Source organism: Pygocentrus nattereri, chromosome 2 (assembly GCF_015220715.1).
Source record: "Pygocentrus nattereri isolate fPygNat1 chromosome 2, fPygNat1.pri, whole genome shotgun sequence".
NCBI classification, from domain to species: Eukaryota; Metazoa; Chordata; class Actinopteri; order Characiformes; family Serrasalmidae; genus Pygocentrus; species Pygocentrus nattereri.
The window spans coordinates 18,299,687-18,323,725 of NC_051212.1; the positions used below are offsets into that span (position 1 = coordinate 18,299,687).

Here is a 24,039-nt window from a genome sequence, read left to right on the forward strand (position 1 = left end):
ACTTAGTAAGATATTGGTGAATGAGAACCACTGTTTAGAAATGGTTTGAGGAACATGATGAAGAGGTCAAAGTGTTGCCCTTTATTATTCTTTATTTGGATCCCTATTAGGTTGCTAGTCTTCTGGGGTTCCACACAAGAGCAATTACAATATTAAAACGAATATATTTGCAATCATCCTGTATCATAAACAAGACAAAAACAAACAAAACCCAAGAATAAATCTAATACACCACAAAATAATCAATAATGTACAAAGTGCACCTATAAAGTAAGTGGAGCTGATAAAATGAACAATGAACGTAGAAACAAGGAGGTGGTCATAATGTTATGCCTAATCTGTGTATCTTGCTGAAATGTTTAAATTGGAGTTTCATTTCAACAGTTGACAATGCTTTGCACAAAATTCTCTGGTTTGTATTCAGTTATTTTTGTTATAATCATAATGTTATGCCTGATTGGTGTACAAGGAATTGGGTTTAGGTTACATGAGCTCATAGTGCACAGTACCAGACAAACATTTACATGTAGTAAATAAAATAAAATAGAATAAATTAAAACATGCATTCTTACAATCACTCACTCATACACACACACACACACACACACACACAGTTGTACCTGTAAACCTAAACCTTACATTGTGCAGTATATGTGTCTTAAGTTAAAGTGCTGACTGGCTGACTGCAGCAGCAGTTAAAGGGTGTATAGTGGCAGAGAAAGGGAGAAGTAAGGCAACAGTCAGATAAGTGGGGTAATAAGGCAGATAAATAAGATGCTGGAGGAAACACTTGTCTGATATGGTAGTTTCAGAGGATGGAATTTTGAGTGTGATATTGTATACCAATATATTCAGAAGTGCAGGTTAGAAGCTGGAATATTTTTTATGTGTAATATTTTAACTGTTCAAGAGAGTGATGGATATTTACCATGACATCAAAAACAGTCTTTTCTTCCAGTGTCCGATTCAACATTTCACAAATGGAGAGTAGGTTTAGCTTGAAACCCAAGTAAGTGAAGAGTAACTTGACTTGTTGGGATTCTAATTGCATGTTTGAACTGAATTTATTGCAGCTGTGTTAACTTTTATATCTTGTGGATTTTTACAGTGGATTTTACAAGAAATTCAAGCTACACATAGAAGAATGACATTTCACTAGAGGAAATTCATCTTTTACTAGTAATTTGTAATTCTTGCATAATTAATATTTAATTGAAAATTTACATCTTACATGCTAAAGCATAATACCTACAATTAAAGTTGAATTTTAAGATGTTATAACTGGGTCGAGGGGGAGCTGGATCCTATCCCAGCAGTCACTTGGTGGAAGGGAGGAGACAGGTCACCAGTCCATTGCAGGGCAGACAGACAGACATATACATTTACACACATTTCATTTATTTCATTTTATAGATTTTGATTTGCTCTTGCCCAGGACACTGGTGAAAATACAGCTGCATTAAAAGACATTGCTGTGCTACTCACCAGAACATAATGTTTAAAATCAAGTGATGCTTGAGAAAAGGCATCTTCTTTAAGTAGGAAAGGCTTTATTCTAGTATAAGACAACAGTGTGAAAGACTTTTCAGAAGAAAAGTGTGTTTCTCAAACAGTTTTTATTTCCACAGTCGGCACTGTTTACCTGGTTAACCTTTAAGTGATAACACTGCAGATAACATGACAAGCATAAGAGCACAAGATAATATTATACCAAATTTATATAATTCCTTTGATTCTTATTCATTGACATAAGCATTAAGCATACAACTGCACTGCGGTGCTTCTATGTTATCAGTGGACTCTAATACAAAGGCAAATATCTTGATACAGTAAGCAGACTGTGTTTGTTTTACTGAACACAGTTCTCTAGCCAAGCTGCTCTTCTAATTGGTTTAATTCTGACCAGGTCATCATATTTCTCCTCTGTCTGGACTTCATGGCTGGATGGTGATCTCTGTCTCCCCATACACCTGTCTGAGGGCAGCACAGTCCAGGCTGGCCATCAGCTTGGTGGTGCCTGCCCTCCGAGGACTGAAACGCTCCGTCCATGATATAGTGGTGCCTGGACCAATCATGCTGCAAAACATAAACATACACTTTTAAGCTCCATTTTTATAGGCTTTCACCACAAAATAAAGATTAATGTCTCTTTGAAAGCAAAAGCATTAATACTGTATATATCATGTAGTGTTAAGTAATCCTAAAGGCACTGTAAATTCATTAAGAATGTAAGCACTGCAAAAAATTATATACTGACAAGTGAAATGATCTTATCTTGTCCAATATTTTTTAGCGCTGAAAGAATGTTATAAGATTAATTAACTTGCTTATACTGATTTTTAGTTTTAAGCTATTTTATCCATGTCTTGTTCTACTAGAAGATCATTTCTGTGTTTCAAGCTTAATTTCTTAAACCAAGTCATTAGACTAATTACTCTTATAATATTCTTAAAACAATGTAATAAAATGAGAAACAGTAGATAATTTGACTAAATTTTAGGTTCCAACATATCTTGTTGCAGTGTTGTGAACCACTTGACAAATTGCTGCCTGTCTACTATCTTTTACAAAGACTGCAGAACACAATAGTGAGCAGCAGCAGAGGTAGAGCAATGTTATGACTCATAAAACCGCTTTGGTGGAAGCTTGATTTTGTTTACCTGTACTGTTTTGTGTGGATTGACATGATGCCAGGCCCCTCCAGACGAACGTACACATTTTCCAGTCTAAACTTAAAGGGGTTGGTGAACTCCACTGTCACGTACATCTCCTCGCTCACTCTAGGAGAACCAGCCACCTAAAAGAGAGAAACAGTAGGTGTTTGTGTACTCAAAATCAGGAACAATTATATTTGGTTAGATGTGATCATGGTCATAAGGATAAACATTTTATGTCCATAATCTGCTGAATGTGTGTTACACCACCTGTCAGCTTCTCCTTTAGTTTATTTACTTTTTAACCAAATAATTGCTCTTTTTTTACTCGTCCATAATTATTATGTACCTTTTCCTTTTATTTATTCTTTTCCCATCCCACTAGTTTTCCGTAAACTGCTATTCCTGTTCCATAAATTCCATTTTTGAAAATGGTTCTATGTAGCACCTAAAAAGGTTCTTCTGTTGTTAGCTTTAATCAATAGAAGAACCCTTTTGGGTGCTGTAAAGAGCCCTTTTCAAAAATAGAATCATCTATCACACATTCATGCACATTTTCCATCAATCTGAAGAACCCGTCAATGATGCAAAGAACCCTTTGAGTTTTAATGGTTCTATATAGAACCATTTTCTTTACTAAAGTTTCCTTATTTCCATTTTTAAGAGTGTACAAAACAGTGTCCTGATTGTTCAGATGAGTTGTAAAATTATGAAAAGGCATTTCTTAATGTTCTCACAGGAATTTCTAGCTTATTCCAGAGCAAATCCACAATAAAAACACCTGATTTTAGATGTAAAGCATCTGAATGCGAGTTTGTAATTCACTCATTTACTCGAATAGAGTCCACAATCTGAAGTTTCTCCAGCAGGGTTGCTATTAGTATGCTAGCCGTTTTTTGTATGTCATTTAAAGAATAAGAGGCAAAAGAGTTCACAAGAATGTATTAGTTACTCAGTTTTATATTATTTAATATGCTGTTTTTTTCATGGAACATTTTAACTAAGTAAATGTTGAAAAAGCTAAAAATACAATAGAAGGTAGGTCTAGGCTACAAAAAAACTTAGATTCATCAAGAATTGTTCCATAATCACATCTTGGCTACTTGAATTGAATTGCGTGGTGCCAAGAGATTACCTGCCTCAAAAAACAATGTATTTTGGGTCTTCAAGGTGTTTTTTTAACAAACAAGTCGTATTTCTCTGTTGGGTTTGAACTCTGCTTTAGGACTTGTGAAATTAAGGAAAACTGTAGGAGAGTTCAGTCAGAACACTCCCAGTCTGATCTACGTAATATCCTTCATGCAATTCATGAAATAATATTTGGCCATCCAAATATATTTCTATATAATTTAATTCTATATCATTTTAATTCTATATAATTTTATATAATATTTCTATTTCTATATTCTATATTTCTATATAAATAAACAGTATTGGAGCCTGTCAGATTTATTTGATTAAATGTTAAAATGGAGTGTCGGACCTGCACAGTGAGTCTGGGGTTGTGCACGTTGATGAGCCTCATGGCAGTTATGATCTGACCCGTCTCTTTCACCTTCCCTGTAGCGATGAAGTGCAGGTTCCCCTGCTCCACCAGCTCACTCTGATAATCCTTGCTGTGCACCAACACGCTCTTCTTCTTACCTAGCACCAGCAGGGGCAACAAGGCAAAGTTCATTAAACACAAATACACAACAACAAAGGGAATGCTGAAAAGATCATTTCAGGACAGAAAGGGTAGAGAAGTGATTAGCGATGACTTAAACTGCACTCAAATTCAAGTATAAACAAAATGACAACTACTGTAGAGAATACTGTTGGTCCTCTAGCTAAAGTCTTGCATGCATTAACACATTACTTGCATTATCCACATGGCCACATGCTTACTCTGTTGCGGATCCACTTTCACAGTAGGTGTCTTGAGCACAACCTCAGCGCTCGGCACACCTGTGTAATAGACCACGCTACCACTGATGTAGATGTCCACGGTGCGGTGCTGGCTACTGCGGTTAGTAAACTCCAGCACCAGTTCAAAATCATCCCCCAGCTGCACTTCCAGAGCAGCAATCTCTACAGTCACATCTCCCTCAGGCACAGAAGCTTTCTCTCGCTGACAGCCAAACTCCTCAGCCTTCTCCAGCACCCTGCGCTCCTCTGGACTACCTAACAAAAGAGAGAGAGAGGAGGACTAATTAAAGAGGAATTAAGTGCAATTAAATGCTTAAGTCATATGGAGTGATTTTCTTTGAAATGCTCTGTTACAAGCAAACGTACACTCTCAGAAATAAAGGTAATAAACTCACTGGGGCAGTAGCCCTCTTATCACTGGCGTGGTTGCCTCAGAGGTACATCTCAGTAACTTTAGTCAGGGAACATCATTTTACCTTAATCCCTTAAAACTATATTTATCATATTATCCTCATGGAGTCGGTTTCTAACTGTGCAGACACACGCACATTTGTGGCCTGCTGGAGGTCATTTTGCAGGGCTCTGGCAGTGCTCCTCCTGTTCCTCCTTGCACAAAGGCAGAGGTAGCGGTCCTGCTGCTGGGTTGTTGACCTCCTACGGCCTCCTCCACATCTCCCGGTGTACTGGCCTGTCTCCTGGTAGCACCTCCAGGCTCTGGACACTACGCTGACAGACACAGCAAATCTTCTTGCCACAGCTCACATTGATGTGCCATCCTGGATGAGCTGCACTACCTGAGCCACTTGTGTGGGTGGTAGAGTCTGTCTCATGCTACCACGAGTGTGAAAGCACCACCAACATTCAAAAGTGACCAAAACATCAGCCAGAAAGCAGAAAGGTACTGAGAAGTGGTCTGTGGTCCCCACCTGCAGAACCACTCCTTTATTGAGTGTGTCTTGCTAATCGCCAATAATTTCCACTTGTTGTCTATTCCATTTACACAACAGCTGTGAAATTGATTGTCAATCAGTGTTGCTTCCTAAGTGGACAGTTTGATTTCACAGAAGTTTGATTTACTTGGAGTTATATTGTGTTGTTTAAGTGTTCCCTTTATTTTTTGAGCAGAGTATAAACACAGAATACATTTTCACTACTCATTTTAATAGTAAATAAAATTATGTTATGTAATATTATATTTCTGTTATAGACAACACCACTTGCTGCACGATGTTGTACTACTATTAATAGCTCTCTTACCCTCAGGGAACTTGTACTGCTCAGTGATGTCTTTGCGTCCATCATGCAGCACTGCTTTGGTCAGCACCATGCGGCCCACATGGCTGGTGTTCACCTTCACCGGTTGCAGTGTGCCCTCCTTATCTCTGCGGTAGAACACTACATCACTGTTCACCTGCAGAGAGCAATCATCCATTAATATCAAAAAAGAGCAAAAGAATAAGAATCCAGAGTATGTCTATCCTGGTACATAAATGAATTAATAGTACAATTTATGAATTTCTTAATTATACCCTGTGGCTCCCTAAAGAACACTTTTACTGAGAACCACCCTATGAAAGAGAACCCTTTGGCACCTTTATTTTTAAAATCGTATGATTATGAGTTCCTAGAGGCTCATTACTTTGCCTACTCAGTCATTTATGAACTGAAACATGTACATCAGAGCTGGGGAGTTAAAAGTTAAAAGCATGAAGTTGAAAGTAATGACTCTCTAATATGAGAAATAATCAAAGAGAAAGCACATTTAGGAAACTGAACAACAACGTTTACACTGGTTAGACTAGCAAACTTACCTCAGCAAACACAAAGGAGGCATCAAAAGGGTAACACACTTGGCCATGTTTGATGGCCGCCACAGATGCAGGTCCACACCTGTACATCCCTGCCACACAGTGACCAATACAGTTATTGCTACTGTAACTAAAATAATGATTACTATGCCATATCAGATGTACATTTAACTATAGATCCATGGACACATTTATCCTGTGGCTGTTATTCACATGAGTGTGTTTTCTCACCATCACTCGTCTCCTGAGGTGTAGCATCCACAACCTGCCATCCTCCAAAGCCCTCAGGAAGGTCAGGCCTGGTCATGTAGCACTCATTCCAGCAGTGATAGTTCCTGCAATGCAGAGAAATCACCAGTTGCTAGGCTTTGAGCATCCAGGACTTCAGAACTGATGACTCCTACAGTAACAACTTCTGATAGTCTGTATATTTGTTCCATTTATTCACTAGCATGATAGGATGAAAAGAACAAGGCTCAATGCTTTTATTATAGTATCTAAGTATCATAGCAGGACTTCAGGGCCTGACAGTTTAGCAACAGAACTGACCAGATGGAGTCCTTGGTGCGGTTCCTGTCTACTTTGCCATTGTCGTCTAGTATGATATCCATCTTCAGGTTTCCGTCATTATCGTGGGCGGAGAAGTAGTTGGTCACAACTCTGCCAGGGATGCCCAGGCAGCGCAAGACTGAGAGAGAGACAGACAAAGAGAAAATCACTTTCAAATTTGGAATGCTGTACTCTATACACGCTGAACTTTAATAGTGGATTTCTCCTTACTGATTTTTTCACTTCAATCATTGTTCTGACAGTCAACCCATCATAGTGATGTTCAGGACTCTGTTCATGGGACAGAACTGGATTGTTTTAAACAATTAATTTCCACCACTGAGGTCTACCAGGTAGCTGTTCGTTTAATGCTAACATGCTTTAATCATTTGCCTTGAGAAAGTCCTGTTTCAAAAACATTTTGAAACATGTATGCATTTAGCTAGCTTGGAAGCTGTGATGCTAGTGCTATATGCTAGCAACTAGAAAATGAGTATTTTCTTGCTTATTTTTTTACACTCTCAAGAGAAAATTTTAAATACTTGTCACCATGGTAAACTATAGATATTTTAGTATGTTTATGTGTAAAAAATCACCCTAGAGTCTGCTTTTTGCAAATGTTGACCACGTTAACTCACTAGCTAACTACATCATTCTTAACGGATTTATTCTTAATGTAGCAGTGAACAAAGCAAGTCAAAATGAACCCATGGAAAGCACAGATTTTGCCTTTTTTAAGCTAATTCTTAATATTATTGTTATTAATAATATTGGCAGCTGTAGTAGTTGTAGTAGCAGAACAATACAAAATATGTACTTATTGACAAAAAGTGGGCATCCACTAGATACTGCAGGCAGGGGGAGTAAAATGTTAATTTGCCACCTTACACATAATGCAGTTTTTTCATATGTATTTCATATTTTTCATGCACTGTAGATACCTGCATGACACAAATATACCGCTAATGGCAGTCCAGCAAGACTAGGCTTGCCTAACCTTGTTTTACTGTAAGAAAATCAGTATACTGGCGTTTCTGTGTGAGAAGAGTGTTTGATCAGCAGAGGGCAGTAAAAGCATGAGTTCACTCTCTCACAGGTGTTGAAAACAGCCGCATAGACCCAGCACTGTGCATAGCAGACTGGCAGTCCTCCACTGCTGGCGTAGTTCAGGAGGATCTCCACACTGCCGGTCCAGGAGGTGGGAGCAACACCGTAAATGTAATCACCACTCCAGTTCCCCACCAACACGCCTTCATCATCACGCGAGTTCAGCTGTTCGGATACCAATAAAAAATGGTCCAAACAAATCATTACTTCAAGATATAAGTATTTTTTTTCTCCTGTACAGTTTCCATTTTGGAGATGTTATTCTAACAATGGCAATATATTTTATAAGCCTTATTTTTTACTGTAAATCTGCAAGCAGTTTCTTTTTTCCCTAAATAAAATACAACCCCAATTCCAATTAAGTTGGGACATTATGTAAAACATAAATAAAAACAGAATACAATGATTTGCAAATCCTTTTCAACCTATATTCCATTGAAAATGTGTGGCGCATTAAGAAGCACAAAATATGACAACGGAGACCCCGGACTGTTGAGCAACTGAAGTTGTACATCAAGCAAGAATGGGAAAGAATTCCACCTACAAAGCTTCAACAATTAGCGTCCTCAGTTCCCAAACATTTATTGAGTGTTTTTAAAAGGAAAGGTGATGTAACACAGAGGTAAACATGCCCCTGTCTCAACTTCTTTGGAACGTGTTGTAGGGATCAAATTCAAAATGAGTGAATATTTGCAAAAAACAATAAAGTTTATCAGTTTGAACATTAAATATCTTGTCTTTGTAGTGTATTCAATTGAATATAGGATGAAACAGACAATATAGGATGTTAACAGACAATAAAACAAAATGTATATCATATATTCTGCAGTGACATCTGTTCATTGTTTTCAGATAAATTGCTTTGGCAAATTAGCAGCAGTAGCAAATTAGGTTTAATACAATTAACTTATATGCTAAACAAGCTGTGGATTAAAAGTTTATCAAGCTTTACTTTGTGAAGTCACATCATCTGAGAAAACAATGAACCAATTTAACTGTTTACATGTAGTGCTTTTCTTTTTGCAGACCATAATTTAGCAGTTCTGTGGAGTTGCTGAGGCATTTGGTGTTCATGGTCTTCATATCTCACCATAGCAGAGGCCTTCCTGCTGATCTTAACAGGATCTCCACGGTTGGTGAGGGGCATATCAGCTTTGTCCATGATGAACAGACAGGCATCCAGAATGCCAAACTCAAACTGCAACACAGAGAATGAGTTCAAATTAGCAATCCACAGCCCTTGAGTCACTCTGACATGTACATGTCACAGGCCTTTATCTGTGGAGGTCAGAATAAACAGAAACACTTTACTTGTGACTCACAGATTAATCAGCAAAAAAAGTCATTTTCCAATTTGACATGTCTCTAATCATTTAGATCGGTCTAATCTAAGCTGTTTAAAGCCTGACATTTTGAAACAAAAGCATAATGCCTTATGTAAGAACACTAATTTGCATGTATGTTTTAAAATGTTGATTAACACCCAAACTTATATAGCACCCAGAGGTCTTTGCAAGGCATCTCATATTTTATGTTATCTGGCTGACCATATAACACTGCAAACAATTATAACCTGGAAGACAAATAATAAATATCTAAAATTTCTCATTTTGAGATTTTGAAACTAATTAACTAATTTCTAGATATTTTTATTTGTTTAAAGTAACTATAGTGGCAGTTTCTAATTCCATTGGCAAATTAGCTTATTTAAAAATAAAACACTTTCACTTTCCAAGAAATAATGTTTGAAACAAGCAGCATTAAGGAACTTTCACTAAGTAAAATTACTTACAAGTGAAATGACTATAAATAAGAGAATTAATATTTTAATATTCTTTTCACAATCTGTAAAAAGGAAACATTAGATATATAGACCATATTTAAAAGGGGAATTTCACCAATTTATCCTGCATAAATAAATTGTTAGGATGTAAACAAAGTCATTCAGAGTGTACAGTATCAGACTTGTTAATAGATATAGTGATAAGAACCAGACATCTTAAGTGTTTCATGTCTATAAAAGCTTCATCACAGGAAGTTATCATGACAGAAATGTTTATGAATACACTGTGTGATGCCTGATAAGATAAAATTTTGGCCTAAAACTTGGCCACTATTTTCAAAAAATACATTCAGAATTCCCTCTCCTTGGATCACCACCTTATCGTGGTGGAGGGGTTTGCGTGCTTGAATGATCTTAGGAGCTATGTTGTCTGGAGCAAAAGCTCCTGGTAGGGTCTCCCATGGCAAACTGGTCCTAGGTGACAGGTCAGACAAAGTGTGATCCATAATAACCCCTATGAAGACACAAAAGCAGGACTTGTGTACCCTGCCCGGAACAGGGTTACCGGGGCCCCACCCTGGAGCCAGGCCTGGGGGAGGGGCTCGCCAGCGAGCGTCTGGTGGCCGGGCATTTACTCATGGTGCCCGGCTGGGCCCAGCCCGAAGGAGTTACATGAGTCCCCCCTCCCATCGACCCACCACCAATGGGAGGGGCAGTAGTAGGGGTTCGGTGCGTTGTGGATCGGGCAGTGTCCGAAGGCGTGGGCCTTGGCGTTCTGATCCTCGGTTGCTGAAACTGGCTTTTGGAACTTGGAACGTTACCTCACTGGCGGGGAAAGAGCCTGAGTTGGTGCGCGAGGTTGAGAGATACCGGCTAGATATAGTCGGGCTCACCTCAACACACAGCTTGGGCTCTGGGTCCAATCTCCTTGAGAGGGGCTGGACTTTATTCTTTTCTGGAGTTGCCCATGGTGAGAGGCGGCGGGCAGGTGTGGGCTTTCTCATAGCCCCTCGACTCGGTGCCTGTATGTTGGGGTTTTCTCTGGTGGACGAGAGGGTAGCTTCCCTACGCCTTCGGGTTGGGGAACGGGTCCTGACTGTTGTCTGTGCTTATGCACCGAACAGCAGTTCAGAGTACCCAGCCTTCTTAGAGTCCTTGGGAAGGGTGCTTGAAAGTGCTCCTCCTGGAGACTCTATTGTCCTACTGGGGGACTTCAACGCTCACGTGGGCAATGACAGTGAGACCTGGAGGGGTGTGATTGGGAGGAATGGCCTCTCTGATCTGAACCCGAGTGATGTTCAGTTTTTGGACTTCTGCGCAAACCACAGTTTGTCCATCACGAACACCATGTTTGAACACAAGGATGTCCATAAGTGCACATGGCACCAGGACACCCTAGGCCGCAGTTCAATGATTGACTTTGTAGTCGTGTCATCGGACTTGCGGCTATGTGTTTTGGACACTCGGGTAAAGAGAGGAGCTGAGCTGTCAACTGATCACCACCTGGTGGTGAGTTGGATCAGGTGGTGGGGGAAGATGCCGGTCAGACCAGGCAAGCCCAAACGTATAGTGAGGGTTTGCTGGGAACGTCTAGCAGAAGAACCTGTCAGATTGATCTTCAACTCACACCTCCGTCAGAACTTTGACCAGATATCGAGGGAGGTGGGGGACATTGACTCAGAATGGGCCATGTTCCGTTCCTCCATTGCTGAAGCGGCTGACTGTAGCTGTGGCCGTAAGGTAGTTGGTGCCTGTCGGGGCGGTAATCCTCGAACCCGGTGGTGGACACCCCAGGTGAGAGATGCCATCAAGCTGAAGAAGGAGTCCTACCGGGCATGGTTGGCCTGTGGGACACCAGAGGCAGCTGGCAGGTATCGACAGGCCAAGCGATCTGCGGCTTCAGTTGTCGCCAAGGCAAAAACCCGTGTATGGGAGGAGTTTGGTGAGGCCTTGGAAAGTGACTTTAAGTCGGCTCCGAAAAGATTCTGGCAAACCGTCAGGCGACTCAGAAGGGGAAAGCAGTGTGCCACTAGCACTGTATATAGTGGAGATGGTGTGCTGCTGACTTCGACTGAAGACGTCATTGGGCGGTGGAAGGAGTACTTTGAGGACCTTCTCAATCCCACCGACACGTTCTCCAGTGAGGAGGCTGAGTCTGGGGACATGGGAATAGGCTTGTCCATTACTGAGGCCGAAGTCGCTAAGGTAGTTAAGAAGCTCCTTGGTGGCAAGGCTCCAGGGGTGGATGAGATCCGCCCTGAGTTCCTCAAGGCTCTGGATGTTGTGGGGCTGTCTTGGCTGACACGCCTTTTCAACATTGCGTGGACATCGGGGGCGGTGCCACTGGATTGGCAGACTGGGGTGGTGGTGCCTCTTTTTAAAAAAGGGGACCGGAGGGTGTGTTCCAACTACAGGGGAATCACACTCCTCAGCCTCCCTGGCAAGGTCTATGCAGGGGTACTGGTGAAGATAGTCCGGCTTATAGTCGAACCTCGGATCCAGGAGGAACAGTGCGGGTTCCGCCCTGGTCGTGGAACACTGGACCAACTCTTCACCCTCTCCAGGATTCTGGAGGGTTCATGGGAGTTTGCCCAACCAGTCCACATGTGCTTTGTGGATCTGGAGAAGGCATTCGACTGTGTTCCCCGGGGTATTCTGTGGGAGGTGCTTCAGGAGTACGGGGTACATGGCTCTTTGCTACGAGCCATTCAGGCCCTGTACAAACAAAGCAGGAGTTTGGTTCGCATGGCCGGCAGTAAGTCAGACTCGTTCCCAGTGAGAGTTGGACTCCGTCAGGGCTGCCCTTTGTCACCGATTCTATTCATAATTTTTATGGATAGAATTTCTAGGCGCAGTCAAGGGATGGAGGGTGTCCGGTTTGGTGACCTCAGGGTCACATCGCTGCTGTTTGCAGATGATGTGGTCCTATTGGGGACATCAGGCCGCGAACTTCAACTTTCGCTGGATCGGTTTGCAGCCGAGTGTGAAGCGGCTGGGATGAGAATCAGTACCTCTAAATCCGAGACCATGGTTCTCAGGCGGAAAAGGATGGAGAGCCCTCTCTGAAGAGCCGCTGCTTCTTCACGTCGAGAGGAGCCAGCTGAGGTGGTTCGGGCATCTGGTTAGGATGCCTCCTGGACGCCTCCCTCGGGAGGTGTCACAGGCGAGTCCACCTGGGAGGAGACCCCGGGGAAGACCCAGGACACGCTGGCGCGACTATATCGCCCAGCTGGCCTGGGAGCGCCTCGGAATCCCCCTTGGAGAGCTGGTGGAAGTGGCTGGGGAAAGGGAGGTCTGGGCTTCATTGCTTAGGATGCTGCCCCCGCGACCCGAACCCCGGAGAAGCGGAAGATAATGGATGGATGGATGGACATTCAGAATTCAAAATACATACCAAAATAGCAACAAAGAAAGCAATTTTAACACCATTATCATGACAAAATGAAACAAAAATGTGAAGGTGAACTGATTCACCACCACTGTAAAGAAATCTGAGCCAGTAAGTTTCTCTGCAGTGCACCATTTACATCAAACCCATCTGAATAACTGTTTACACCAACTCAAAAATCAAATCAAATCAAAACACATTTACTGTCATTTACTATATATATATACACACACACACACACACTGATTCCATACCTGCCCATAGTTCCAGGCACGTTCAGATATATCATCATATGCCCCATGATAGATGATGCCCAATTCATTCATCACATACTCCTCCCTCTGCTCCTCATCATCAAGGAACACAGAATCGCCTTCAAAGAGAAACCACACTGGCTGAGGAGTGAGGTCAAAGGTATATAATGGGTATTCTTTAATATTGTAAACTTTTTGTCTTTACATGCTCCACCTACAAATGTGTTCTACTGTAGAAACGTTTGTGTTTGGGCAAACTTTACAGAACGATGACAGAAATGCTGCTTAAGTTGCCATTTGGATTCTCTACATATTGAATCTTAAAAACTAGTACACTACCAGGCAGTGCTGTGGCTAATCAAAACTAGTCTGGTTTTAACTGTCAATGAATTTACAAGCATGCTATCATGTTAGCTCAATTACACAACACAAAGCCTACACCTGATCTGTCCTAATAGTTTGACCTTTCATATGCACACAAAATAAATATCAAGTGAAATAAAGAACATATTCTAAATGTCTAGCAAAAGCTGAGCTGTGCAATAAAAATTGGATTTGCATATCAATTCTGTAAAGCTTGTCCAGCTATGCACTCTTGTAACTTTGTAACAGATGCTATAAAATAACACATCTGTGGGTGGAACATGAATTCTTGTTCTTGCTCAGTTCCATACCTGGTGACCATGGGTTGAAGATGATGTAAAGGTCCCAGTTGGGGTCCCTCCTTGTCCTTCGAATGCCATATCTAGTGACCACAGCAACATACATACCATACTTTCCCACAATGCAGTCGTGGGCAGTTGTGATGCCCATGGTAACAACATTGTCATTGCTTTCGATCACCTGACCACGCCATGTGCTCTGACGCTCCTCAGTGGGGAAGACGGGGATGTAGGTGCCTTTACTGTACTGGGGACTGGCACCTAGTGGACAGGAAGTTAGGTTACATGTACGGACATTGTAGCCTTCACTGAGATCCAGGGCCTACAGCAGACATGTGAAACTGAGGGCCAGAGATTAGAATCTACACTTATCTAACTCTCTGAATTCACCTCATGAAGGCCTTGCTAATGAGCTGAAGAGCTGAATCAGGTGCATTTAATGAGGCAGTATTTTGCAGTCTGCAGGGTTTTGGCCCTCAAGAACTGGACTACCCACAGGTAGCCTATAGTGAGGATAAATATGCAGAGTAATGTAGAGTAAATCCACATTGCAAGCTATATTGCTGATACAAGAAGTTCAGTGTTTTCTATGATTTATCATGTTTTCTGACTGAGGTCCAGACCTCAGTTAAGGCAAAAGGGATTTTTTTTTGTACAACCCCAATTCCAATGAGGTTGGGACGTTGTGTACAGAACACAATGATTTGCAAATCCTTTTCAACCTGTATTCAATTGAATACACTACAAAGACAAGATATTTAATGTTCAAACGGATAAACTTTATTGTTTTTTGCAAATATTCACTCATTTTGAATTTGATGTCTGCAACATGTTCCAAAGAATTTGGGACAGGGGCAAAAAAAGACTGGGAAAGTTGAGGAATGCTCAAAAAACACCTGTTTGGAACATTCCACAGGTGAACAGGTTAATTGGAAACAGGTGAGTGTCATGACTGGGTATAAATGGAGCATCTCTGAAAGGCTCAGTTGTTCACAAGCAAGGACGGGGCGAGGTTCACCACTTTGTGAACAACTGCTTGAGCAAATAGTCCAACAATTTAAGAACAACATTTATCAACGTGCAATTGCAAGGAATTTAGGGATTTCATCATCTACAGTCCATAATATCATCAAAAGATTCAGAGAATCTGGAGAAATCTCTGCAAGTAAGCCTGATGAGTGGAGAAGTAGGGTATTGGTCCCCATTTTTACGAACAAGGGTGATGTGCAGAGCTGCAGTAACTACAGAGGTATAAAGTTGATGAGCCACACCATGAAGGTATGGGAAAGAGTTGTTGAAGCAAGGCTAAGGCGAGAGGTTCAGATCAGTGAGCAGCAGTTTGGTTTCATGCCCAGAAATAGTACCACAGATGCATTTTGCATTGAGAGTGTTGGTAGAGAAGTACAGAGAAGGTCAGAAGGAGCTACATTGTGTCTTTGTGGATCTAGAGAAGGCATATGATAGAGTGCCCAGAGAGGAACTGTGGTACTGTATGAGGAAGTCAGGTGTAGCTGAAAGGTATGTTAGGGTGGTGCAGGACATGTATGAGGATAGTGAGACAGTGATGAGGTGTGCAGTTGGAGTGACAAATGGTGAATGTAGGGTTACATCAGGGATCAGCTTTGAGCCCCTTCCTGTTTGCAATGGTGATGGAAAGGTTGACAGATGAGGTCAGGCAGGAGGCTCCATGGACCATGATGTTTGCAGATGACAATTTAGTCTGTGGTGAGAGTAGAGAGCAGGTGGAAGAGAATCTGGAGAGGTGGAGGTTTGCACTGGAGAGGAGAGGAATGAAGGTCAGTAGAGATAAGACGGAATACATGTGTGTGAATGAGAGGGAGACAGGTGGAAAGGTGAAGATGCAAGGAGTAGAGGTCGTAAAGGTGGATGACTTCAAATATCTTGGGTCAACCATCCAGAGCAATTGACAGTGTAGAAAAGAGGTGAAGAAGAGGGTGCAGGCAGGATGGAGTGGGTGGAGACGGGTGTCAGGGTTGATGTGTGACAGAAGGATAGCAGCAAGAGTGAAAGGGAAGGTTTACAAGACAGTAGTGCGTCCTGCTATGATGTATGGTTTGGAGACTGTGGCTCTGTCTAAAAGACAGGAGGCTGAGCTGGAGGTGGCGTAGATGAAGATGCTGAGATTTTCGCTGGGAGTGACAAGGATGGATAAGATTAGAAATGAGCAAATCAGAGGGACAATGAAGGTGGAGCAGTTTGGAGATAAAGCCAGAGAGGCCAGGTTGAGATGGTTTGGACATGTGTTGAGGAGGAATAGAGGATATATTGGTCAAAGAATGTTGGAGATGGAGCTGCCGGGTAGAAGGAGAAGAGGTAGACCTCAGAGAAGGTTTATGGATGTAGTGAAGGTGGACATGGACATGGTTGGTGTAAAAGTAGAGGAGGCAGTGGATAGGGCAAGATGGAGGCAGCTGATCCACTGTGGCGACCCCTAAAGGGAGCAGCCGAAAGAAGCAGAAGACTTGAAGATGTTTCTAGGCTCCTGTGCCCACCACTTTATAACACGGTTTTCCTCAGAATTTGCAATATTGCTGTCTTAAAGTTCAATGAACTGGAAAGAGGAACCTTAAGAGGAAACACTGGATACATGAGGAAGCATGCCAACGAGAAGGGAAAGTGACTACGAAACAATGTTTACTCCTCATTCTCTAACTATAGCACAATAAGATGCAGTTTATTGCTGTGTCACAGGAATTGTTTTTCAACATACCCTCACATGTTTCCATGAAAAGAGGAAGACAATAGAGCTAAACAGAAGAACTAACACATAATGCTTCATATTATCATGGATGAAGCACAGATATTTGTGCCACAAATTCAAAGACCTATTCAAATGGACTTATTGACCACTTTATCAGCTATTTCTACTACATAAGTGTATTTGAAAGATTACAGCTAATGGCTGGTGCTGAAAAAGACCACAATAGGACTGCCACTGACCAAATATTACATTTGTGCAATTGACAGACACTATTCAGAGCAACATACAAACTTGATCATGTTACTGTGGTGGGTGAATGCAGCATTGAGTTATATTGGTTTAGCCAGGTGTTTTTGCCTGAGCAGGGAATTGAACCCTGGTGTGTACCTAAGATGGCTAGGCCCTTGCCCACTACACTATACCAACCATTATACCATTATTTGGATGGTGGACCATTCTCAGAACAGCAGTTCCAACAACATGGCAGTGTGAGTTGCTCTGGTACAGCAGCAACGAGTGTAGCTGTGTGTACAAGGAAGTGTACCCAATGAACAGGCAAGTCAGTTAAGCAATAAATGTAATCGTTCTGTTTAAGAGGGAAACGCACCTATAACAAACTCGACAGCAAACTTGTCTTCTTTAGGCTTGTAGGGACGGTTGAAGGTGATCTTCATCTGGAACTGTTGGGCTCGACGTACAATCAGATGGTCACTGGCGTACAGGTGAGTGTGGTGACTCTGCTTATTCACCTCATGCCGTTGCTTCACCATGTCAACATCCCAGATGTCCAGGTACTCTGAGTAACAGTGATAAGAAAGAAAGACAAGAAACAAGAAAATACTTAACAGCAGATGTGTAGGAACATTTTTCACTTATTATTATTATCCCCAATAATAATTCCCCATTCATTATCCCCATTCAATTTTAAAAGGGATCTTTACAATTTTGTGAGTTTCGTGATTGGAGCTTATGCCATTTCAAGGAGTGGAGTTTCCTGAGAAAATGCTTTATTCTGACAAAATGGGCAATAACTTTCACTACAGGTGTGTTATCTGTTTTATAAAAATGATAGGCCTCTTCAGTTTGCTGAAGAAATAAATGTTATCAGTATATATAGATGGAATGTATAGTGTAAAATCCACATTCTGGTTTTAGACTTTCTGCTGACAGCTTTGGTTAAACAAGTTAAAATGAATCTTTGAAATGACTACATAACATTTTTTTTAGTAATCTGTAGTATTTTCACATTGTCCTGTAGTACTGTTTTATAGTAATCTAATGATAGTGATCTAATCCTGTAGTAAACTATAGTAATTGTCTAAATTAACTATAAGATTCTCATTCAAACCTGGTAATGTGTATATATATATATATATATATATGTATGTATGTATGTATGTATGTATGTATGTATTATTATTATTATTATTATTATTATTATTATTAATTTTCATACAGGAAAAGAAAATGTATCAGTGTTATTATGACTTTCTTTTCTGGATCCACAAAGACTCATTACAATATATGAGGATCTTTACACCCATCTCAAACTTCAGTAAGGTTGATGGAAAAAAGGATCTGTATATGGTCCTCAGTTCTGGAACTGGTTTCTCTCATAACTACAAACCTCACAGATCAACTTTTATAGGATGTTTATAGGATATCTAGTAGTTACTGAATAAGATGTTTCATCATTAATACCTGAAATATAGTATTGAGGGTTCTGAGGTGGCTTCTGCCAACCTGTGTGAGATCTAAATGAACACTGTAGTGATTTTACCCCACTAAAACACACACAGGCTCTAAGACTTACCACTAAGAGGTGGAACTCCTCTAGGCAGTTGCCCAAAAGCCTCAAACTCAGGTATGCTTCCTTCATCTTTGTTGGAGCTTGCCGAAGGAGCTGCACTGCGGCCACGGTGGGACACCCGTTTAGGACGTACAGTTGGTGCTTCGGGGGTCTCTGTATGCTCAGGAGTCTCCTGATCTGCCATAGCTGCTGTACCTCAAAATGCTAGAAAAGAGTAAATGTATGCAGAAAAACATGCAACTCTCTAGCTAAGGGGTGCATTCATCCATGTACAGTTGTATGCAAAAGTTTGAATAACCCTGGTCTAATTACATGTGTTGTTGATTTTCTAATAAAAATAAGCAAACACATCCTCTTTAGAGAACATGCTGAAATGTAACAATGTTCCCAGTTTCTGCTTAATATACTGTGTTAAACATATTGGAAAAAATTAAATATAAAATGTGAAATTTGTACGGTCACATTTTGTGTTTAATCTTTTTCCCCAGTATGTTAAATGTGAAACAGCCAAACACAGGTGGAGCAATATGTGAAAATATTTTGATGGCAAGTTTGTAAACAGTATAATTTGTTTGAGTTTACACATGCATACTCAAAGCATGAAGTTCAGCAATCAAGCTTTGCTCCCCAGGGAAAAAAAAAAACTGTCTTGAGACTAAAAGCTCTAATCACTGTAGAAGGAAAGAGTAAATTGGATCAAATGCAATATACTAAAAATATGCTGCTCTTTTATGAGTTTTCCTTATTCGCTTATTTGTTAAAATCTTTAGTTTTTCATTCCAAAGTCAAAAGATCTGTCTGGTATAATCTTATTTTGACACCCTGCATCATCAATAATTATAAATAGAGGTCATTCTAAAATCTGCTCATCATGTGTGTTCTGTCTACTAAAAGGTTGTACTTGATTATAAAGGTTGGTGGGTCGTGCTGGACTTTGATGATGTTGGTTTGTAGATGCTCCTGGTCAGCTCTCAGTGGTTTCAGCAGTTTACAGAAATCAATGAATACTATGAGTTAAAAAAGTCATTAATTTTACGCGAAACCTACGAAGGAATTGATTGTCTTTGTTACAAATAATGATCATTTACACACATTAACTTCTTGCACTATTGTTTAAAAATGATAGAAGAAAGAAATCATCCATACATGCATAAATAAGAATTTATCGCTCATGACACTTCACTCTCTGTTAACATCTTAGACCAGTCATGTCAAACTGGGGACCTTCCAAGCTAAAGTGCTGTGGAGATCAGTGTTTACCCTCATCTAACGCTCTGAATTCAGTTCATGAAGGCCTTGTTAATTAGTCGAAGAGCTGAGTCAGGTGTGTTTAATGAGACAGTGTGTTAAAATCTGCAGTGTTTTAGGACACAAGTGTTTCACAGTTAATGTAAACCTGTCAGGTTAACGTTATCGAAGTCTGCTGCTGTAGAATCTGGCTGTGTGGAAGATCAGATTAAACGCCCGATTCAGACATTTTCAGGAAGACGCTGCAGATCTCAGTTTTGACAATAAAAATAAAATACTTAATTACTAAATACTTTATTAAATACTTAATATTTCTATAGATTAGCTGAATAAATTAAGGGGGTTCTTCAGAATTATCTCCTGGCAGCCTCACTGCCTCCCCCTCAAATCAAATGCTCTTTAAATCTACACAACTCATGTGACATTTATCATTAAAATGGCTAATTTTGGCAAAAGACTGCAAATTTGCAGCTAAACATATTAGCTGCAAACAAATTTGCAGCTAAACCATAAACCTGGTTCTTATGACGGACCTGTGGTCTGATTACTGATTATTTTTTACCTGTAACAGAATGCAGTTACCTTAATTTAATATTCTGATGATGTTATACTGTTTTATTTACATTACTAATTATTTGATTCCAATTTGTGTCAGTTGTCAAAGGCTTTTTTGTCAATTTTGACTGAAATAAAGTTCTGCTAAGTAACTTAGAAATGACGGTTGACTCGAAGCTTAAAATGCCTAGTGTGGCTTCAGTAATTCAAAAAGATCATTTGCAGCATTTCACTTAGTACAGGTCTTGTGACATATTGACAATAAAGCTGAAAACATTTTTCTTTTATTTAAGATTCAAGGAAATTGACAAAAGAGAAACGAAGACCAATTTGTCTTTGGTTTTTCTACAATGCAGTGCTTCCTACTATCTGACTTTCTTTCTAGCAAGACTACTGAGAAAATGTAGAATTTATCCAGTAGAGGTCAATAACAAATAAGAAAAGGGTTTCTTACAATAAAACCAACCTTTCTAACTCAATGCTTATCTACAAACCACAGTGATACTTTTTAACAGGGAAACCATACATTCATGTCATCACATCTGTGTCTTAATCAACTTCAGCTAAGAGCTACACAGAAGGCTGAGTCAGCAAACGTGCATGAGCAAAAATCAATTAGCCTCTGCTCTCAGTGGAAAAATCTGCAGTAAATAATAACAAGTAATGTTTTATGTGAGATGTTTACTTGAGATGTTTTCATTTTTAGCTGACGTGGGTTTGAAATGAAAAACTACCTGTCATGAATGTTTTCCCCTCCTAAATGTTCTGCAGTGTATTTTTATGCTATGCTGGAAACACAGCAGCTGTTTTCATTCAAACTAAGAACGGCACAAACTATGTCACTGCAGAAGACACAAGCACTCATTTGAGGTTGTGTCATTACATAATGGGCGTCTGCTGGTGAACAGGCTGCAGTTTGGGCACCGTGTTGGCACCTGGTAGACCCCCCTGTAGCAGTGAGTCATCTCACACACAGAGAAAGCTCTGTTTTCTTCCAGAATACTTTAGAAGGCCAAATTGCAGATGCTACCACCTTTTCCACACTTGGGCTTGGCAGAGTTGGTACAGGGTGGGGAAAATATCTATCAGCACAGATTTTTAGAAATGTTTTCATTACTGTTTTTAATGGTTGTGGGCACATGTATTATAAAACTGTTTGGAACTCATGCAACTTATATAATGCATGGCAGACACACACGCACACACACACATCTAATAGTGACACAGTGACACACATTAGAAAAATTCAAAACACCAAACGAGTTCCAAACAGTTTTTACGGAGTGAAGCTTTTATAGGGTGTAATGATGGATATGCTGTTAGAAAATCTGACTATACTTACTGTATGGTCCAACAACATACAACAACAACAACATAGTTTTACCAAAATTTTGGTGGTCATATTGTAGTAAAATGGTTATGAGTTATGCTTTTTCTCAGCAATGTTTTACCCAGTTTATATGTTTCACTCTCATCATTGGTTTCGCAAGTGCAGATCTAATGCTGAAGATTGCGTTGCTCACTATAATAATAAATCATCATTTCTTGAACTACCAGAAGTCAAGCCAATGACGGTGAAGAAGAGGTGGCCAACATTTGCTCAACTCCTGGACATGCCATTTAATGGCCAGGAACATGAAATTAGTCAATTAGTTAGTGAATGATGACTTTTCACAAGAATTTATTATGATGTTACTGTTATTATGTGTTCTTTCGAGACTGCATTTTTAACCATTATATAAGAAAGTATTACACTTCATAGTGAGTGTATGTGTTAGGTCACATGCAAAACTGTATTTACAACATCCACTAAAATATGTTCAATGAAAGGAAAATCTTTTGTCACAAAATTCTTAATATCAACTTATTTTTAACTTTTCTAAGAAGGAAGTGTAAAATGCATCATAACAGCTGGTGTTTACTAACCTGATGTGTTTGCTGAGGGAGAGGCTGGAGGAACTTGGAGTCTCAGAGTCTGCTCACACACTTCAGGCTTCTGAAGCTGCCACGATCATCCCCCTGTTACCACCAGTTATATACAGAGAAGGAGTAGCCCACCATGTGTGTGTGTGTGTGTGTGTGTGTGTGTGTGTGTGTGTGTGTGTGTGTGTAAGAGAGCCATTAAGATCAAGCAGCCTCTGGGCTGGGTGTTGTACACATGTGGATGTCACTATGAAAGCTGATGTGTTTCCAAGTTTGGTTATGTGTGTGTGTATGTGTGTGTGTGTGTGTGTGTGTGTGTGTGTGTGTGTGTGTGTGTGTGTGTGTGTGTGTGTGTGTGTGTGCATGTATGTACAAAATAATTTCTATGTGAGAATATGTAGATTTCAACACTGCAAAAAAGAAATATGACAGTAATGTAAAAAATGGTAACTTCTAGAAGAAACTTCTTTTCAAAGATATTAAAATGCTGGATTTTACAGAAATTAGCTGTTACTTGCAAGCAACAAAAATCCTTTTTCATCTATGCTTAATTTAATTTCACAGGGCTTTTTTGGTTTGTTTTTCACAAATTATTCATCACCCAAAGACATTTGAATGTATTTTATATGTTTTGTTATTCTTATAATGATGGTATTTTGTGCTACGGTAACTAGCTAACTCAATTTAGTTACTGCCTCTTTGTGGTCTAAATGACTGATGTACATGCAGCAATCAGATATTCAGTTGATGGTGTTAATTATCAGAACTATGCTACTGTAACAGTCTGCAAGAACATTCAACCACTTTTCTTAATCATGCATGTGTGTGTGTGTGTGTGTGCGTGTGTGTGTGCCTGCAGAAATATGTGTATCTCAGTGTAGTGTGTGTCTTTTAAGTGAGGCAAGTCACTTGGGGAAAGCAATGTGTGACCAAATAAAGAACTAAGTGAGGAATGTACCACGTCCATCTTTCTGTCTGGACAGGCAAGTGTTAGAAAAGTCAAAATTCATACATGAGGAATACATAATGTGTCCTAAGCAGAAATTTCATAATATAAAATAACACACACCAGTGAACAATATAAGTCTATACTATGATTGTGGCTTCTAAGAACATATATTTAAGAAATTGTAGTTCCAAAATATAACTGAATTAAACACACAAGCAATGAGTCTCTCATCATTTGTACATGTGCCAATGCTATAGGCAGCCAATATGGAAACAGCTTACTTTGCCCATTACACTGAGAAACAATATTCGGTTGTTCACACCAGGTTTGATACCCAGGAAAAGTTGAGTCACAGGTATGATCTAACCACTAGCATGCTCAGAAACACCAGAACACACTAAGCTACCTTCATCCATCAACAGCTGTAGTGCTAGAACATGCAAAGCCCTTAGTATGGCCAGTCTTCAAAGCGAGTGGCAGAATGAGATTATGAAGAGACTCTCTGCACACACATCTTATGAATAGTCTTTTCAGAAACATCCTCAGGCATTGAAAACCAACATGTGACAGTAGTTTGCAAAGAAAGTGCATCATAAAACTAAAATGTGGCAGCGGTCTGCAAAAACACAGGGGTGGAAATCTATGACCTTTTGAGGGGCTCAGTGTGTTTTCTGCTCCTTCATTTAGACATGCACATCAAAAGAAAGAAGTGGGTTTCA

The 24,039-nt window shown here is 40.2% G+C and overlaps 1 protein-coding gene across 1 annotated transcript; it reads right to left on the reverse strand.

The window, feature by feature from the left end:
- Positions 1-1,377: 1,377 nt before the first annotated feature.
- Positions 1,378-22,597, reverse strand: f13a1b (coagulation factor XIII, A1 polypeptide b). The gene is made up of 15 exons (XM_017683034.2): positions 22,375-22,597; positions 18,649-18,849; positions 17,443-17,631; positions 14,126-14,374; positions 13,452-13,570; positions 9,117-9,224; positions 8,014-8,191; positions 6,920-7,058; positions 6,602-6,705; positions 6,374-6,462; positions 5,820-5,973; positions 4,542-4,817; positions 4,138-4,298; positions 2,661-2,797; positions 1,378-2,076 (listed from the first exon to the last, which is right to left on the reverse strand). The coding sequence occupies exons 2-15, from the start codon at positions 18,827-18,829 to the stop codon at positions 1,935-1,937; spliced, it is 2,226 nt and encodes a 741-aa protein (XP_017538523.1). The 5' UTR covers positions 18,830-18,849; positions 22,375-22,597; the 3' UTR covers positions 1,378-1,934.
- Positions 22,598-24,039: the final 1,442 nt, after the last annotated feature.

Excerpts from the sequence above, each read along its gene's own strand:
- f13a1b (XM_017683034.2), bottom strand. The coding sequence starts at position 18,829 with ATGGCAGATCAGGAGACTCCTGAGCATACAGAGACCCCCGAAGCACCA. Across the intron at positions 5,974-6,373 it reads CCTCCTTTGTGTTTGCTGAG|GTGAACAGTGATGTAGTGTT; the intron begins GTAAGTTTGCTA and ends TGCTCTCTGCAG. Across the intron at positions 4,299-4,541 it reads GAAAGTGGATCCGCAACAGA|GTAAGAAGAAGAGCGTGTTG; the intron begins GTAAGCATGTGG and ends TGCTGGTGCTAG.